This window comes from Gymnogyps californianus, chromosome Z (assembly GCF_018139145.2).
Source record: "Gymnogyps californianus isolate 813 chromosome Z, ASM1813914v2, whole genome shotgun sequence".
NCBI lineage: Eukaryota > Metazoa > Chordata > Aves > Accipitriformes > Cathartidae > Gymnogyps > Gymnogyps californianus.
This window is the reverse complement of record NC_059500.1, coordinates 54,850,962-54,871,705: the sequence shown is the minus strand read 5'-3', so window position 1 is coordinate 54,871,705 and position 20,744 is coordinate 54,850,962. Positions and strand designations below refer to the sequence as shown.

Sequence of the window (20,744 nt, the reverse complement as noted above, 5' to 3'; positions counted from 1 at the left end):
GAGCACAGCAACAGCTCAACAGTGGACCGTAGCAGTAGGACACTCCAAAGGAAAAGGAGTACAATGTCTAGTTAAAGCTGCATGAAAAATTTAGGTGGACAGAAAGTAACTACCACATTGGAAATTGTTCAGGACATGGGAATTAATACTTATTCTCTGTGAAGACTGCCAAGGAATCTTTCCTGTGCTCACACACCTGGGACTTCAGGCAATACAATGATCACCATCCGCAGCACACTACACTTTGGTGTAGCAAAGGAAACACTAGCACCTGATTCACAGTCAACTCTTTCTCGCAATGGATGCTCCATGCAGTCAATTTTTCTTTCAAAAACCCAGTCAGCTCTAGCACTTCCTGAGAGTTCTTTCGTACTTGCACAATAAACAGTATGACTGTAGGCAAGAGCAGAAGTGAACATGGAAAACATTAAAGCATTCTCTTCCAATGTTGACAGATAGTTTGTTGAATCAAAGAACTGATTTAATTTTTAACCTCTAGTGAATCTTTGATAAAAATAAAATAATGTAAATAATCATTACCAAAAATTGGCTCTGCAGTAGTGTTCCATGTACAGCTGCTCATCAGAAAAAGGAGCCAAATGAATGTCACTGTATGTTGGGAACATCATTCCTAGTAAACAAAAGACAATATAAAGTAGAAAGGCAAGTGTTCAAGAAGCGTTTGGACAACGCTCTTAAATACATAGTTTAATGTTAAGGTTGCCCTGTGTGGAGTAAGGAGTTGGACTCAATCCTTGTGAGTCCCTTCCAACTCGGGATGTTCTGTGATTCTATAGTCCCACAGACATCTCTACAGGAATGTGTTCACTAGCAAGAAACCACCAGTTCAGAAGCAGCAATTGTCATACACTTCAGATATCTTAACATTTAGTTTCATTAATATATGGGAAAAGTGAATATGGTAAAACAGTTAGTAAAAAACCCAACCCAGAACAACTGATAGAACAGACCAGAATACTTCATAAAGTCCTAATAATTTTATGGTCCTATACCAAATATTTGAATTATTTAGCTTCCTTCAAATGAAGTGAAATGCTAGCTATTAAATACCTTCTCAACACTCTGCAGTGGAATTATAGCACCTTCTTTGCTTACAGCTAACCTAATAAATATAACATCTGTGTGAAGGATTTGCATTAAAGCTCAGACTTGATCTTGAATTAAACTGCTGGCTATGATTTTGGTCAAAGTTGGAAGAACTGCTGTTAATGAATGAAGTAGTTATACGCACTTCACTCTTAAGACTTTTATCCAGGAAACTCATAGCACTTCAGTGTAAATACTGAAAATTTTACAAACACAAAAATGTATATTACTTTTTTTTTTTTTTAACAGATGCTGAAGTTGAGAAACAGAATTTTATTTGCATGAAATGGCAAATCAGTGACAGAGCAGGGAAGGAAATCCTGATCTACTAGTTTGCAAGAATGCATTTTCATTAGGATCTCACACTCTAATGGCTCGGGAAAACAGAGGAATTACCTTCCATTATTTTCTGTGGAGAGTGCATCAGACTGCCTAGCAGCTTAAATGAAAGCCCTTGTATTCTATTGTGCATGTGTCAATGGAAGCAGGAAATAAAGCCTGGTCATTTTGAGCTACACTTGAGCATACTTCTTCACCCTTTTTAAATCTGGTGTAAAGCACAATGCATAGTTGAAGGGGAGGACAGGTAAAGGAGGGGAGGGAAAAGGAAAGAGCTTTCCTTTTCTAAGTACATCATGTAGGAAGAGTCCACACAAATTTAAATAAAGAACAACACCCACTCACAAAATAGACATGCTTTTTAAAACTGGCTGTGGGGAGAACATTAACAAGTTTGCAGAGAATTTAGGACAGAAAGTTTCCAAACCTAACTGGTACTAAATACTAGCAGCTTACTCAAAATGTCACAATTTCAGCTCACTTCTTAGACAATCATTAAGTTTAATAATCACCACATAAGTTGATTCATCCCCACTGTACAAGTAAGCAATCAGAAAGTTAGGCACGTATCTTTAAAAGCATTCACTCATTTAAAACTGAAAATGAGCTGCCTACTCATCAGTTTTCAGAAGCCCTCCTCTGAAACTGGGCCCTAAGAATCTAAACGGAAGACTTAAGATCAGTGGCTGACTTGAAAAATACTACCCAAATGTGCTTTGCAAGTTTGAAACGACTGAACAGCAAAGTCATTAGCTCCCTGCATTGAGGCACAGATTCAGCCCATCCTTCAAAAACTTCCATGCTGTAGTAATTTTACTTGAGAAAGGTCTCTTTTAAAGAAGTCTTTTAAAGAGAGACTTCATAGTTCATTTTCAGCAGTTCATGTAGAAAGATTTATCATTCAGCAATTGGATGCTCAAATTTGCCTCTCAAAGAAGATTCCCATGAGGCCCTGGAACTCACAGATTCCCTTCAAGACTCCTCCAAATACAGGAGGGATGAAATACAGAGCACTGAACGCTGTGAATCCCTCACATGTCACCCAAAAGGCAACATCCAAGTATTAGAATAAGGTATTTGGGAGAAGCCCAATGAAAGGATGTCAAAACAATTTGAACTTCACAGTTTTCCCAAAGACAATATATTAGAGTTTTTCACAAAAAAAAGAGATCATCCTATTTGACCGTTCTGCTCGCATCTACATTCCACTGTCTGGCAGTTGAGGCTAGTGTGCCATCATCTACTGTGATATGCTGCAACAGAGATGCAGCCATAGTGTATATAGCAGCAGGTTAAGATTAATACACAAGCAGAACTCAGCAGTGCAACAGCAGCATACTCAAAAGCTATTTCCACTGTGAAACAGCAAGAAGTCACAGCATAGTACAATAGCAATGGTGCCTGCATCATTATATTAATACCCCTGGGCCCCCTAGATGTTGGTGGTAGAGCTAGAACGAGGGTATAAAACCAATCAATCCTGGACTACCAATTCAAGTCTTTTTTTCTTCTTTCAGAAGCTTTTTATCTTCCTTTCTCTATGCAGGGGGTAACTGTGGTGACACACTCACCATTTGACTTCAACCATTTTTTGGAATGGAGGTAACTTTCCAACATCCTTTCATTGAACAGCATATAACCCATCGGTTCAGAAATTACCACATCAACACTCTCAGGCAGGGAGATCTCCTCAATTTTTCCAGACAGAACTGTGATCTTGTCAGAAAGATTGTTGCTTCTCACCAACAGCTGGAGGAAAAACAAAAGCACACAGAAAGTGTTGACTCCTTTGATTAGCAGAATTTGTATCAGAGATCTTTAACTAGCATTAAACCCCCTATAGTGTAAACTACCTACCTCAGTCTGTTATTCAGAATACAATAGAAAGGTAACATATTTTTCCTTGCTACATCAAAATTTCTAAAGACTGGGGCTCACTGGAGCACACTCAAAGAAATGCATTGTGTGGAATCAGTAAGTGACAGTACAAGTACTGTTGTCCTGTAAGAGACAACTGTAATCAATATCTAGAAGAAAAAATATCTACCAGGAAAAGGTGGATATTTTAATTCAATACAGAAGATTATAAACAAAGGGTCTTCATAATTCTCCAATTTTTTAAAAATACTGTATTGAGTGAGTTACACAGTCATGAAAGGATGAAGAAACTCAAGAGCTGAAAACTTTGCAGTGAGTAATTTCTAAGTATAAATGGAGCATAGCACTATATTCACATAAACGCATTCAAACGGGCCAGTACTTAGAGCCAGGATACTGGAGATTTATCCACTTCTATGTGCATACTGAACCTTGGAGTAAAACTTTTAATGAACAGAAGAAATGGACTTAAAATTTTATGTTCAATACAGTGGGTTATTAAGGAAAAGAATAACCTTTTCAGAGCCTCTATATATCTACACATAGATGCATAGCCTATTTAGCTGTAGTGTACTCAGACATACGGGGAAGTATCTAAACCTCTTATGTTTAAATAATGAGTAGAAGCTGGTTTCTTCTAGCACAAACTTAGAAAGAAGCAATTATTTCACACTAGTCTGAGGTGTCTGCTGGGAGATTCTATGAAATGAAGCACCCTTTGCAACAGCACAGTAGGAGATCTGTATTGATGTCCAGAGATACCAGGAAAAACAAGTATATACAATCCAGTAAGTAATAGAAAACACTCCCTCACAGATGTACTTGCACTGGAATAATTGTAACATCAGAAGTGCATAATTACTTCAGAAACCTTTTCCAAAACAGACTGGGCCTTAGGTAGCAGCGATGAAACTTACGACTCATTCTAACTGGAGAAAGAAAGACTAATGTTGTTATTAGCCAATTCACTGAAATGTGAATATGGTAAAACAGTTAGTAAAAATCCCAACCCAGAACAACTTATAGAACAGACCAGAATAATTCATAAGGTCCTAATAATTTTATGGTCCTATATCAAATATTTGAATTATTTAGCTTCCTTCAAATGAAGTGAAATGCTAGCTATTAAATACCTTCTCAACACTCTGCAGTGGAATTATAGCACCTTCTTTGCTTACAGCTAACCTAATAAATATAACATCTGTGTAAAGGATTTGCATTAAAGCTTGAATGAGTGATACAATTAATGATTTTCAACCATAATCTGCCAATATAAACTACACGCTAATATGATAATAAAACTACTAAACAAAACAAAAATCATGGTACGCTAACATGCTACCAATTAGGTGAATAACATTGCTGCTTCTTTTACTGACAAGTGTTTGTATCCATTTCTAAGAACAGGTTGACAGATTTTGTTTTAAAAGTTCTTTAGACCAGAGACTATGTGAGCAGACACATGATGTGATTTCATTTTGGAAATGAAATTACCATTTTGCTCACAGGTGAATTCTGAATCTAAAAATAATGAACTGTCAAATAACAGCTCAGTAGCAACATGGATGTACAAAGGCAAGAAGCATAAATCATCTCAGACCCTCACAGATCATGACAGATAACTCAGTTGGCTAGAGGGCAGCACAATATTACAGTATCTCTATCACATGCACTGGAGATGCTTATATTATGAAAATTTTTACTTTTACTGGAAATAGTAGCATGGAGACAAATAGTAAAGGTTTTTCATTGCTATTCCGTATTATTAATATTACACAACTTTAAAAAAAAATCATCAACGTTTATTTGCTTTCCTACCCTTAGATACAGCAAAAACAAAGAAAGAAAATTCAAAGAAACACTGTCAGTACTAATCCTCTCCTTTAGAGTGTAGCTATGACTTGGGAAAGCTGAAGTTCCCTGTGCTTTTGGCCTTCTGAAGCTTAACACAGATAGAAACTGCATTTTTAAAAGGAATTTAGCTGATGTCAGGTTTTGGCCACAGAGTCTCAGGGAACAGAAACCTCTGCTTATTCATACGAGGTTCTTCTCAGTGCCCCACCAATACGCTCTGACAGTGGTCTGAAGAATCAAGGCAATTCTGCATCTGCCAAAATCTCGGTCTCTGTACCGAGATTGTCGGGAAGCCAATGAATGCCAGTTTAAGCAAGTATTTTTACATGCATATCTGAGACAGACCAGATCAAGACATTGATTTATTTCAGGAAGAAGATCACTTGTCTTATGGCAGCTATTTTTTTGGTAATTTTTACAGCTGTTTAATTAGAGTTAATTAACAGTTCATATCTAGCTGGCCTGGTAGCAATGAAAAGCTAGTTTTGAAAGTTTTAAACATTTAACTTTTTAAAATTATTTTTTAAACACAAAGATGATTTTTCTGAAACTGAGATTTACCATGCATTGACAAACTCTGAGTAGTGGCTCATTATCACAGGAACAGAAGCAAAAATCAATTAATTGACATTAAATATTGGAGAGCTACAGTATCCCACAAATTCCATGCATCTCTCTTGTACAAGAGGAAGATTCTACAGAAGTAACAGAAATAATTTACAACATACACAGAAGACAAGTGTGCTATATCAAATGCACATAAAATACTGTTAACTTCTACTCCCAGGCAATATTAGTCCAAAACTGAGATTTAAAAATAAATAAATAAATAAATCACTTTGAGGAGGCTATAAGCTAACAGCTATAAACTAACTCTTTGTCCCAACTACCTCTGTCTTGTTTGAACTGACCTTATTTTTGACAGGATCATTAAGTTAATTCACCCTCTGCAGCACCTTCATGAATTGAGGGTTTTAAACATAGAAAGTTATTTCTGCCATCACCAATACAACTTTGCTGCTCAGGCAGGCATATTGGACATGCCATTTAAAAGATATGCCTTAAACAAATTATTTCTTTATCTCTTATACTGAAATCCCCAACCCATATCTTCATCTTGACAGCTTGCTGTTTTTACTAATTAAATTGAAGCTTCTTTTTTAAATATTAGCATTTTTTGTGCCTTTTAAAAAAAACCTTATTGGCAAATGAAGAACAAGCAGCTAAGGGTGATGGCTGTAGAACTTTTTGAGTCAGCACCTTTGGGAATCAATAGCAAATCTGTGGCAAAAGGAGAGGAGGTATATCTGAGTGGGTGTGTTGGCAATGTTTTCACCTCCCACACAGTATTTCACAAATTCCTGCAATCATGAAGTTATGGTCAGCACAATGTGTTTGAACAAAAGGAGTGAAATAGTTTCAATATTTCATAGCTTTAGTGAAGGGGGAAAAAAAATCCAGGAAAAAAAAAAATTCCACCCAGTATCTTATCATTTTGTCAAGGACTGAAAGGAGTGTGGTGTTTTCAACAGCCATGCTCCCTCGTGATTCTCCTGGATTTCAGAAGACTTTGAAAGCAGGGCAAGATTACAGTGATAGAGGACAAAACTGATACCTTAAAACAAAATACAAACAGTTAAATTTGTATCTGGTATATGCACTGACTTCAAATGAGTTGCATCAGTCTGCCACCAAATGTGGCCATGTTGGTGTTCTGGCTATTTTTTCCTTTACCTTTTTTCATGCAGCATTCATGAAAATTAAATGCTCAAAAGTCTTTGGTAAAATAGTAAAGGTCTGTTTGACAAAAAAAGATCAAAACCGATTTTTGTAATACATACAGGTAAGCAGAAACTTCTCACATACATCTCTCCTCATGAAACGTCCAGTTTTATATTGGAACACAGCAGATCTCTCCCCCAATAAAACAGAGAGACAAAAAGAGACCCAACTGTTCCATAAGCCTGATAATCAATGTCATGGATCATACAAAGCTATGAATAATTCAAGCCTTTTCCATATGACTTTCCCCAGAAATGTCATGAAACACTATAAAATATCATAAAATGTTTTACATTTTGACACCAGGATCCATCTCTAATGAAAATCAAGAGTCTGTTTTCTCTGGAGACCAAACAAAACTCTGCAAAATTCCTCATGGAACAAAAACAAAACTCTGAAAGCAAAAAATTTGACTCCCAAAGGACTCTCAAAGTTGGCAAACAGATCAAATTATTTCACACAGATTTAAAAGATAATCTGTGCAAGCACTGCTATATGAACCCTGCCAAAACAGTAAACAGCATGACAGCATCCTTAATACTGAAATACAAGTAGTCCAATGGCTTTCTATCTAATTGTGCAACTACATACTTTTTAGAGATGCTTAAGAACTACATGTTTGAAAGTTCTGCTGTAATTAAACTTATTAACATACTGAATGCTGGGAGATACAAAGAAAACAAAATAACTTCTTCCCACTACATAGAAGACTCAGAGGATTCACACAGGTGAAAACATATATATGTGTTAACAACGTGCCTTTGCACAACACTTAAAAAAACCCAAACAGAAATACAACGTTAATTTGACATACACATTCTCTGTGCTTTTTTCAAAAGTAAACAGCAAGACTGACAGTTGGCCCACCCAAGCCCCTGAACAAAAATGTGACAGAGCCTTTAATTGGCTGTAATCAATTGTCATAGATAAGACCGCAGTTATGCAGCTGCAAAAGAAAGCCAAATTAGTAGAGTCAGTCCATTAGGAAGCTTTATACAACTCCATGTGCTCAGATTTTGCACCTCAGCAGCAGCTGCATTTGTCCAAGATCGTAAGTCACTTTTCTGACCGTGCCTAACAGGAGCTCTCAGGAGTAATTACACTTACATCAGAACTTTAAATACAAGGCTTGGTCCACACTTTAGAGTTCATCTGAACTGCCAAGCCTTTTAAATATAGAGGTAAACTAAGAGTGTATGGATGAGATGTTTATTCTACACTAGTTCCAAAGAATACAAGGAATCATAGAATCATAGAATGGTTTGGGTTGGAAGGGACCTTTAAAGGTCATCTAATCCAAGCCCCCTGCAATGAGCAGGGATGTCTTCCACTAGATCAGGTTGCTCAAAGCCCTGCCCAGCCTGACCTTGAATGTTTCCAGGGATGAGGCATCTACCACCTCTCTGGGCAACCTGTTCCAGTGTCTCACCATCCTAATCATAACAAAGTTCTTCCTTATGTCCAATCTAAACCTACCCTCTTTCAGTTTAAAACCATTGCTCTTTGTCCTGTCACTACAGGCCCTGATAAAAAGTCTCTGTCTTTCTTCTAAGCCCCCTTTAAGTACTGAAAGGCCGCAACAAGGTCTCCCTGTGGCCTTCTCTTCTCCAGGCTGAACAATCCCAACTCTCTCAGCCTTTCCTCGTAGGAGAGGTGTTCCAGCGCTCCGACCATTTTTGTGGCCCTTCTCTGGACCTGCTCCAACAGGTCCACGTCTTTCTTGTACTGGGGACTCCAGAGCTGGACACAGTACTCTAGGTGGGGTCTCACCAGAGCAGAGTAGAAGGGGAGAATCACCTCCCTCAACCTGCTGGCCACGCTTCATTTGATACAGCTCAGGATACGGTTGCCTTTCTGGGCTGTGAGTGCACATTGTCCAATTTTTCATCCACCAACATCCTCAAGTCCTTCTCCACAGGGCTGCTCTCAATCCATTCATCCCCGAGTCTGTACTGGTATTGAGGTTTGCCCCGACCCAGGTGCAGGGAATTGCACTTGGCCTTGTTGAACCTCATGAGGTCCACATGGGCCCACTTGAGCTTGTCCAGGTCCCTCTGAATGGCATCCTGTCCCTCAGGTGTGTCAACCACACCACTCAGCTTGGTGTCATCTGCAAACTTGCCGAGGGTGCACTCGATCCCACTGCCTGAGTCACTGATGAAGATATTAAATAGTGTTGGTTGCAGTACAGACCTGTCATGTTTTAACCCCAGCCAGCAACTAAGCACCATGGAGCCACTCATTCACTCCTTCCCCCTCCCAGCGGGATGGGGAGGAGAATAAAAAAAAAGAAGTAAAACTCACGGGTTGAGATAAGAATGGTTTACTAGGTAAAGCAAAAGCTGCACGCGCAAGCAAAGCAAAACAAGGAATTAATTCACTACTTCCCATTGGCAGGCAGGTGTTCAGCTGTCTCCAGGAAAGCAGGGCTCCATCACGCGTAAGTTACTTGGGAAGACAAATGCCGTAACTCTGAACATCCCCCCCTTCCTTCTTCTTCCCCCAGCTTTATATGCTGAGCATGATGTCATATGGTATGAAATATCCCTTTGGTCAGGTGGGGTCAGCTGTCCCAGCTGTGTCCCCTCCCAACTTCTTGTGCACCCCCAGCCTACTCGCTGGTGGGGTGGTGTGAGAAGCAGAAAAGGACTTGACTCTGTGTAAGCACTGCTCAGCAAGAACTATAACATCCCTGTGTTATCAACACTGTTTGCAGCACAAATCCAAAACATAGCCCCATACTAGCCACTATCAAGAAAATTAACTATCCCAGCCAAAACCAGGACAAGTCCCTTGAGGGACACCACTCGTTACTGGTTTCCATTTGGACATTGCGCCATTGGCTGTAACTCTTTAGATGCAGCCATTCAGCCAATCCCTTATCCATCTAACAGTCCATCCATCAAACTAGTATCTCTCCAATTTAGAAGTAAAAATGTTGCAAGAAAGCTTGCTTTCTGGGCTGGAGAAATCTACTTGTAAAGCTCTGTACTTCCATTATGTTGTTTCTGATGACTGTTTCACCAGATTCTCAGCAGCAAGTCCTGTGGTTTTTTGAAGTGTCTACCTAGCATTTATACGGCTGTATTCAGCTTAACAGCTGAAATCCACAACCCATCTTCCCCGAGAGAGAAACGGACATGCTCTCAGGTTTTTACACAGTTGCCTTGGCAACATATGCAAATGTTTTGTTTTCCTTTTTTTCATAGAATCATAGTATGGTTTGGGTTGGAAGGGACCTTTAAAGGTCATCTAGTCCAACCCCCCTGCAATGAGCAGGGACATCTTCAACTAGATCAGGTTGCTCAGAGCCCCGTCTAGCCTGAACTTGAATGTCTCCAGGGATGGGGGATCTACAACCTCTCTGGGCAACCTGTTCCAGTGTTTCACCACCTTCATCATAAAAAAGTTCTTCCTTATATCTAGTCTGAATCTATCCTCCTTTAGTTTTTAGTGTGCATTATCACCATACCATATAACCCCATCACACAACATTTGACATACCAGATGAGACAGCAGACAACTTACCACATAATTAAATACAGTTAAAGTCTTTCAATCTAAATAACAGAAAACACACACAGGTGCAGTTTATTTGTTTATTGCACAGAAGATAGTAAAGTGCACGCACGTATGACCTAAACAGTACATAGCAAATAACTACAAACATTATGGTGCTTGAGACAGAATCTTTGCAAGACTGCCCCCACTGCACATCAAATGCTTTTCTAAATTCCTGTATGTGTCTTGCAGGCAAACTGAGTCCACCCATACATGAGCAGCCTCACAGGAGTCGTTACACAGTCCACTCAAGGTTAATTGCCTTTCATTAAATTAATTCCCTCATGTTTGGCTATTGCAACAGATTAAATAGCAGTCTTACATGTAACAACGCACTATTCATGTCCCATATCATGACAGACAGACAAGCACTTCACCAGAAGTAATTATTTTTACTTTTAATGATCCCATGACTAGCTGACCTCCACAATACAATCACATTTTCCTCATGCATAGTAGCTCGCTCTTTCTATTTATCCAAGTGCTGTACATACATTTTTTTTCCAGTCTGTTAATGTTAATGTTTCCCTTTGGTCCTAGATAAGCTGCTTAGAATCACATTTCCTGTTTAGACAAACCAACTACTGGCACCAGTCACTTTCAGCCTTATTTCTTCTGCTCCCCACGATTTTTTTGGCGAAGGACTTACTTCAATAGTGAAATTAGCAGATTGAGATTGCTTTCATCTCACATCTCATGCACACACCACTGAGGAGCACTGGCTATCATTCACTCTACTCAGTTTCCTCCCGATTACAAACTGGTTTGTTAGGCAAGGTCTGTTTCAAATTTCTGTCTCTACCACGGACAGCACGTGGCAGGAGCCAGTTGCCAGCAGTTGTATATCCAAAACATGGAGTCACAGAAAAGAAAAACTGGTACAGAGTCATGATAAAGGTTCACAGGGCTTCTCTCTCCTCTGTTGAAGTTTTTGAAAGAGGAAAAAAAGATAGCAGGTAAGTCATGGATATACAAATGCCAGGCAGAAACTATTGTCTGTCTTAGTAAAAAACCAATAGCCAATAGGTAGATCAGACTGATGTGAAAGTAAACAAAAGGTGACAACAATATTTAGAATTCCTTTCAATGCTGTTCTTTTCAGTGTAGGGAAACAGCAAAATACTGGAGGGGGGAATAAATATTACACCCCTTGGACTGTAATAATGAGTTGTATTTTAAAATTATATATATTACGAATTAATCTTCTGTTGTCTTTTTTAGTTTAAATGCAAATAAAACTTGTCTAATGTAAACCTGTATGAGCTTCACTGGAATTATGTTAAACATATAGACAACCATAACAAAGACGCTCAGGTCTGTCTAGCTTTCCTGAAGTTTAATAAGGCCATGGAACAAAACAGAAATGCAAGCATATTGCAAACCAATGAAAAAGCCACACAACTACTACAGAGGACACAGTGACACAGACATGAGATATTCTCCAGCAAATATCTAAAATAAATGAGTGACTAAGCAACAGCCAGTGTGTTTCCTAATACAGCAGCTGCTATGAATTTTCCTTCCAACACCCTTTTCAGATATTCTACCATTGCACATCTGTACACAGTACACAGCTTTCAACACTGTCAAATAGACATCTGATTTCTGGGAACTGCATTGTAGTGCTAAATTTTTTTGTAGTTTCAAAATAAACCTCCAACCATAAAGAGGAATTTACTGTAAACCCAACAAATCTCTCTGTAAAAAGTATTACAGCATTAATTTGCATTGTTCAAATATAATTTTCCTTCAGTCAGTAGTTCATTGTATTGGTTTCAAGTGTTTTGCGCTACAATAGAAAAAATTTAAAAAAGGAACAAGACTCGTTAATCTCACAGTCAACATTATTACACATATCTGAAATAGATGAAACATGTAATAAATCCATACAGAAATGAGAGAAGAAATGGATGGAAAGTAATGCTCTTCTCATAATCCAGATGATACTTAATAAACCATACTAATGAAATCCCCCTTTGGAATATTAAGAGATGACAAATAGTATACCTAAGGCTAAGCATCTTTATACTGAATAAACTTAAATTCTTAAAACATATTATGTGTTAATAGATCAGCTGATCTGCAATACAGTTCATGAGTGAACAAGTTTTCACGAGAAATTATGACTATAGAGGTCTATTATATTTCTTATGAAAAGTGAGTCCCATTTGGGGAAGCAGAAGGAGAAGGAAATGACCAGAAATCTATGAATTATCAAACTGAGACTCAGACTTTTTAGCTAGTATTCCCCAGTATCTACAGTTGCTTAAGGTTCTTTACTTCTCTTTATCAATCATAGTTTTAAGCAGTTTAGCATTTCATTCACCCCAGGAGAAAAGCAATTCAATTTCTAAAAACAATGGATTAATGCTATTTCTCTACAAATAAGTTGCCAGATATATTAGTCACATTTACATTGCATCAAAAAATACACAATATTTGATACACTAGAGATGCAGCATGTGCCATTTCACAACTGGTGATTTTGCTTACTTCTGACTGGAGTCAAGTTCAAACCTGTGACCAAAAGGTTAAAAAAACCATATACATTATACTCACTACTACACATTATGCTACTACTAGGAAAAGCAAGTTATCTTTTGCTCTTTTTATTATGCTTTCATAAATAAAACTTCTGTCTATCATGAAACAAAGATACTGTACAAAATCGTATCTGTTTATGAAATTCTGTGTGAAATAAGAACCACCCTCCACCCTTCCCTCTGAGAGATACCTTCCATATAGTAACATTTTTAATGCTTTTGGTAGGTCTGACAAAATGACAGACATCAGAAAAAAATTCCCTTTCATTATGAAGAATCTTTCTAATTATTCAAATTATAATAAGAAAATAGAAATGTTCTTTCAGTACCTACATGCTAAGTTAGGCTAGTACATCCTTGCCAATTCCAAAAGTAACACACACATAATAAGAAAACATTTGTTAATAGCAACGCAAATAAGGTGGAAGTAGAAAATGATTGCATGAAACAACACTTTTCCTCAATACATAAGTTAATGCAAAATGTATATGGGGAGATTATGGAGTCTTGTATTTAAGCTGGAATGAAAAATACAAAGAATATATACATTAATAACTACTTGTATCTGGAAAGAAATGAAAATGTCTAATATCCACATTTTCTTCTTTAACACATAAACAGATTATCTCAATTTCCAATAGCAATGCATTTCCTTCACAAGGTTACAGTTGACAATTGGTGTTCACCAGCCTTCACCAAGAGCAAGGCTGGATTGCTGCATGAGGACATATGGGAGGAACTTTCACTGAACTGCTGCATGCTCATTGTGTGGACTTAGAGGAACTATGGACTCCTAATGTTGCTCATGAACATTTATATTCTAGATCAGTAAAGCAAAAAGAAAAATTAACATCTAGATACTGAAAACTTTTTCTAGGTATGGGATGAAAAATCCTCCACCACTTTTCACCCTCTTCCACATTAAAACTATTTTTAAAACTCAGCTAGAGGTGATCAGTGTTGACAAAATTTATAACAATAATGCTCACACTTCTCCCCAGACATTGTGATGTTCACCTAAATAAGCAGAGACTGTGAGAAAAAACATAGAGATTTTTGCTGTTGCTGCTATTTAGGATTAGCACTTTTTAGGAAGTGAACTTCTCCTAAGGCATTTAGTTACTAATACCACTTTGACTGCTTAAATTTTTTTTAATCATATTAGAATGCTTAGTAAAAAAAATGCCTGAAAAATATCTTTTAAAACTAAGTGCATGTCCTTTTTAAACTCTACGAACACAGTTTCGTAAGAAGGTTGAAAGACCTAACTGATCACACTTAGCAGGAAACTAACTCAACTGTCTGATCACACAGACGTCCAAGAGTCTTAGGAAAAAAACACCCAAATGTTTTTGCACAGAACCCACGAAAACAACATCTGGCTTAATTTTTTTTTCCTTTCTGAAAGTAAAAAGTTTAATCACAGTTATGACTGTTCACCATTTTTCACAGAAACAACAATCATATGGTTTATTTGACACATTAGAACATTTAGAACACCTTCAAAAATTACCTTCCAAAAAGTGTTGCCCGTTAGAGACCTGACTTCTTAGAAAAATCACACTGAAGCCTTCAGCATCAGTGTTTTTGAGGCACAGTTCTAGATCTCTTAAAATTTTCACTCTACACCATTTTAACACTTGGCTTAGGTGAAAAACACTTACCTCCGCATATTTTGCCATTGAACTGGCTTCAACTGCATAGACTTTTCTAGCTCCAGCCTGCACTGCAAAAAATGAAAGGATTCCTGATCCGCAGCCAACATCTAGGACCACCTTGAAAACAAAAGGCAGACCAAAAGAAACAAAATAATCAAAAACTCACTTCCTGACACCTCTTTTAAGTAACTAAATTTTCATAGCTGTACCCTGCATTTAGTAAGCCTGGCATTATGCAAAAATATTACTAATTTCACTTGAAAAAGTGAAAAGGCTTGTTAATGAAGAGTTTTAATGCCCTTAATCTTTATTTTAGCAGCAACATCATATTTTTAAAAGACTGTGGATTATTTTCATGTGTATATACATGGTTATGGTTTGGAGGAAATAGATTTTTGTAACAAAGTTTCTTCAGGAGAAAAATTTGAAAAAAAAGCGTAGTCTGAATACACTGGGGAGGGAGGGAAGACATGACAATAATAATTCTTTGAAGGACTACAGAATCATATCTTTCTGAAAGAAAAATCACTCTGTGATGTGGAAGTATCTTGGATAAAACCAAACTATGTATCTTTGTTCAAATATTCATTCTGCTTGCTGATGTTAGTATTAGACCTTTAATTGCACTGCTTGAGACACTGCACTGTGTCTCTCAAAGGCCCTCAGTTAAGCATAAATCCCGAAGCCTGATTTTCTCCATCACTCAGGTGGCTCACTTGTTGCAAGCCAAAACGTTGACTGAAATGTTTCAAAGGGTCAAAATTTTTGTTTCAATGTATAGTGTAATGCAAAGCCAGCGACTGCTGCAACGATCCAGACAAGCCTCTAGTTCCTAGCTTTGTTCTGCTGTACAGGTCACTCAACACTGCTGCAGAGGCATAAGTACATGGAAAGAGAGGCTAACTGCCGGAGAAATGGTTAAGATGATGTGACTGATGTGCTTTGATGCAAAGCCCACTTTTATACTGCCCAACAGAATTAGGCTAATACCAGTACCTTCCTTCCCCCAAATTTTAATACCAGTTTTGAGAAAAATCTCACAGAACAGCTCACAATTTGCATTCCTCCTATGGGTTTGTGCTTGATTGAAAACAAGAAGCAACAGTTTTCCTGTCCCTGTGGCTGAAATTCTTACTAAATTTTGATCCAAGATACGAAATTTACAAGCCTGTTAGGTGATTTAAGCCACCTGGAACTGGAACGTCCTAAGATTTCAAAGCCCTTCAACCATGAAACTGAGCTACAGCCCTGATCCACTCTCAAGAGTCAACAGCAGAGAAGCTTAAATATAATACAGATTCAGAGTAATACTGCAGCTTAGTATACCACCAGCTACCCCTGTTCTTTATTGCTTCTCTGCCTCAACTTCCCATATGATGCACATTGCTTACCAGCCTTTAAAAACACAAAGAAAAAATTTTGTGTATTCAAACAGAATAGTTTTGACACAAAAATAATCCCTTAGAATGAAGGGCACATTCCACTCACCAAAAGTTACTCTACATGACATTGAGGTTGTGTATTAAAGAATGCAGTCTAACACACATGGCCTGAATCTGTTGTAGATAATATGAATCTGTATTACAGAAGTACTCCACTGCAAAATAAATTAACATTGCTTCTGATATTGCACATAGTCTCAAGTTTGGCGTGGAAGCCAGAACCTTGCCTTTAATAATTTTCTTTCCTAGTGAAAGATTTTATTAAGCTCATTTTTTGTATCACAGATGACAGGCTGTTACAGATCCAGTTTTGTTTCCTTGCTTTGGCAGGTGTTAGAATATGCTCCCATGCCCAGAAGAACCAGCTCTTCAGAACAGCACGTGACAGTAAGTACCGGTTATGTAAGCAGGGAGGGAGACAATGACAAGTCAAGGCCAATTTCATAGAACCATAGGTCTGACAGAAGGTTTGGTAGGCTATTTCTCAATACCCAATGGGAATCACAAATACAATAATACTTTCTTTCTGCATATGAGGCAAGTATAAGGAAGAGTCAACTGCTCAAGTTCAACATAAAAAATCCAATGGAGAAGTATGGCTTTTCGCACCAGACCTAATTCTGATGCCATTTCTTACACTATACCTATGTCTACATCAGCAGGTGGTACAGCCATATTGGAACATTTTTTTTCTGGATGATTTACTAAGACTAACTCTAATCTGATTTTCTTCTAGCTTAGTCCAGTTCAGTTTCATCCAAAATGAATCCAGCTTGCTTACTCTGAGACCACTCCACAATGTGAACTGAAGCACCCTGAGTGGCCATGATAGAAATTCACTTCAGAAGCTCACTCCTGACCCACATTAAGACTCTAATGAAAACACATATGAGCACAGCAAACTGAAGCAGCTGACACAGAGGTAGCATTTGTCCAGTAATTAGTAAAGCAAGGGGAAAAGGGGCTCAGAAACTGTAAAAGTGTGGGAATTGCTGGAGGCTGCACAACAAGGCACAGGCATGCCCTGTAAGACTTGCTAGATCAAAAGTGCTTGGCACACCAGAGACCTTGATCCAGGACAGAACTTGTAAGGGAGGATGTTGCTGTGTGGGTGCTAGGCTGCATGGAATGGCTGATGGTTCTCCCTGAGGCTGGGATCGATGGTGACCTGTGGGGGAGGCAGGCTCTGGCTGGGGAGAGTCACCAGCTATGAAGCAATGGGTGGAGAGGAGCAGGCTGTGAACCATCGGGGAGGCTGAACAGGAGATAGTTGGGATCTTCGCAGACACTTTTTAGAGGCAAAAGCCCTGAGCATCAACACCTGGCTGTGCAGCTGGTATCACAGACAGAAATTCAGCTTTTATGAGCACAGTACCTTCTTGAGGAATGAAGACTGCTGGGGAGAGACAGGACCATCTAAAAAAGCGGGGCAAGAGTATCTTTGCCATCAGTTTTCCAACCTAACAAGGAGGGCTGAAAAACTAGATACATGTTGTTGGAGGTCGTCATAGCCTGAAGAGAAATGAAGGCATGTTAGGAAGTGTTCAGGAGACAGCACAATGGAGGGTCCCCATGCACTCCTTGTAAAAGCAGGATGATAGGGGAGCCATCTGAGATGCATGCACACATAGCACGGGAAACAAACATGAGGAATCTGAAGTCCATGCACAGATGCACACTTTCATCTCGTAGGGTTTACAGAGACATGGTGGGATAGCTTGCACAGCTAATGCTGTGATGGATGGCTACAGGCTGTCAGAAAGGATAGGCTGGGAAGGTCAGGAAGAGGTGTTGCACTCTATGCAAAGAATGACTCAAGGGCATGGAGCTTTGGGAATAGGCAATGAGCTAGCTGCGAGCTTATGGGTAAGGGATGAGAAGACACAGGGTAGGGATACAGATATTATTGAGATATTATTGATGTTATTGATATCTGTAACAGGCATCTGTTACAGACCATTTGATGAAGAAGAGGAGGGAAACGATGCCTTCTGGAGGAAGCCTCATGATCATAGGCCCTACTACTTATCAGGAAATTCGACCACCCCAGTTCCTACTGGAAGGGTGCTATGTTGGGGCACAACCAATCCAGGGGATTTCTGGACTGTCTTGATAATTTACTGATAGTAGTGATCAATAAGCTGAGCAGGGGAGCTGTTCTACTGAATCTGCTGCCAACAAACATTCCCAGCCTCTAGTGAGGGGATGACTGCTAGAAAGCAGCTTTGTAAAAAAAGAGACCTAAGGTCCTCCTGCTGGAAAACAAGCTGAATACGAGTCAGCCCTTGCAGCCAAGAAGGCCAACTGCATACGGGGCTGTATGAGCAAGAGTGCAACCAGCAGAAGTCGGGGAAAGGCCATTTTTAAGATGACATTTGGGGAACTCTGTCCAGTTTTGATCTCCCCAGCACAAGACAGACACTGACATATTGCAGCAAGTCCCACGGAGGTCCACCAAGATAATTAGGGGGCTGGAGGACATCACATATGACGAGAAGCTTGAGAGAAATTGGTTTGTCTAGTTTTAGCAAGAGGACGCAGGCTAACAGGAGAGCTTACTGCTGTCTTCGTCTGCCTAATGGGAGTTCAGAGAAAACTGAGACAGGCTCTTCTTGAAGGAGACACACAGCGATAGGACAAGAGGCAACGGACACAAGTCATTACACAAGAAATTCCAACAGATATAGTAGAACTTTTTCACCGTGAGGGTTGTCAGACACTGGAACAGGTTGCCTACAGAGTCTGTGGCATCTCCATCCTTGAATCCATTCAAAATGTAACTGGACAGACCTTAAGCAATCTGGTCTAGTTGGCCCAGTAGAGGTTTGGACTAAAGATGTCCAGAGGTTCTTTCTGACCTAAATTACTTTAATCCAATGAACATGCAATAGCACACCTTGCTCCCCAAGTGGCATTGCTGTTATCAGTGGCATCTCCTAAAGAAAGCTTTGCTCCCTTTAGATAGGAAGAGCATCTTGACAGAGCTGTAAGAGCAGTCATTAAGACAAAGTGCTGTGAAATAACAATACATGGTACTAGTACGCCTCTTTCTGAAGAGTAGAATTTTAAAATAAATAATAGACAGATAGTTAGGTGATGATGATGTCACGCATATTGAGAGGAAAGGTGGTAGATTGTATGTGCTTCAGTATTTATTTTGAAATGTGAATGCAGCTACTTCAGCAATTATCAGAAATCAGTCAGGAATAACCTATACCCTACCCTCCTGACCACAGTTCAGTACTGCTCCTGCTTTCACCTACACAGATGAATAGCTTTCCTAATGTGAATTTAATGGGAATTACTCGCATGTGTAAATATCCTTGTATGCTTGAGTACTCGCACAATCAGAGTCCTGAAAAGCACTTTTGAATAAAAAGAGTGGGGGGCAGAGGTTAAGCAAGGAAGAGCAACAACAGAACGAACACATAAAACTAAAAGCAAAAATGCCATATATCTACAATGACATTTATCATTCAATATTACTATATATCAGCAAGATTATATACAGAAAATAGGTTGGGTTTTTTTTTTTTTTTTTAGCATATGCCTTTGACTGCACTATGTGAATGGTTAATTTGTGTGATACTTCATCCAGGATAACTGGAGATATTCTAATTCTAGTTGCTTTGCTTTTAAGTAAACTATTCATAAATAGACTACAAATGAAAAAATTCAAAAGGCTCAAAACCTAAGACTTATTTTCAAAAGCAGCAGAAATGTGTCAGCCGTTACTCAGTTTGAAACAGCATTATACACTGCCACTGTAAAATTTAGTTATGAGCCTTTTTTTAGTATAACCAATTAAAACACTTTGAACTCCCCCTTTTGGCTCTGTAACAATTTAAAATTTAAGACAAAATTTTAACTAAAAAAATTAGTGAAAGCTCTAAGGCGACTCCTTCTAAGACTAAATATAAAGCAGTATATGGTGGTAAGAATTACCATATTAATGTGAAGAATCCAGCCTCAGATTCATTAGATTCTGAATGAGTTCTCCTTATTCTTTTAAGCTTCCATAGACATAAATGGTCAATCCAAGGACTACTCCCAGTTTGTCCTAAAGTAGCTTACCTCTGACAGACAGTGTTTGAATTTATCACCAAGAACCCTCTCAAAGGTTCCAGAACTAATTTTGTCCAGCACAACTCAGATAACCTGTTGCACTTTCTCTTACAGATATTTTTTCAAAAACAAACAAAGCCTAGAATAAGAAAAAAATACACTTTATCACCAGATATCCCTTCGCTATAGGCAAAAATGTTTGTATAATATATCACTACAGAATTTAGGGAAGGAGGCAGCAAAGGTAAAGAAATATATTGGGGGGGATGCAGAGTAGGTAGGAAACAATAAGACAAATAGCAATTGAATAAAACTTTTTCCAATAACGGAGGAATTTTTTTTTTATCTCCTCACTGCCATCATTAAATGTTTCTGCCTGCCTTATAGTTTCTGGATGTAGGTTAAATATAGTTGCCGTATTTCCAACAGATCAAGTCTCAGCACAACGGGTTTCTCAGATTCTCATGGGAAAGCATTTTGCCACAATGTAGGTAGTTCAATTTTTTCAGCTACAT

At 38.6% G+C, this 20,744-nt stretch overlaps 1 protein-coding gene across 1 annotated transcript in view; it reads right to left on the bottom strand.

The window, feature by feature from the left end:
- The window catches only part of LOC127027767 (histone-arginine methyltransferase CARM1-like), a 75,635-nt gene that overhangs the window by 10,671 nt on the left and 44,220 nt on the right, over window positions 1-20,744 (bottom strand). The window contains exons 5-7 of the mRNA XM_050913602.1: window positions 14,729-14,839; window positions 3,018-3,195; window positions 541-631 (exon numbers count right to left, since the gene is read on the bottom strand). Of these exons, the coding sequence (XP_050769559.1) occupies window positions 541-631; window positions 3,018-3,195; window positions 14,729-14,839 (380 nt within the window). The remainder of the gene's footprint in view (window positions 1-540; window positions 632-3,017; window positions 3,196-14,728; window positions 14,840-20,744) is intronic.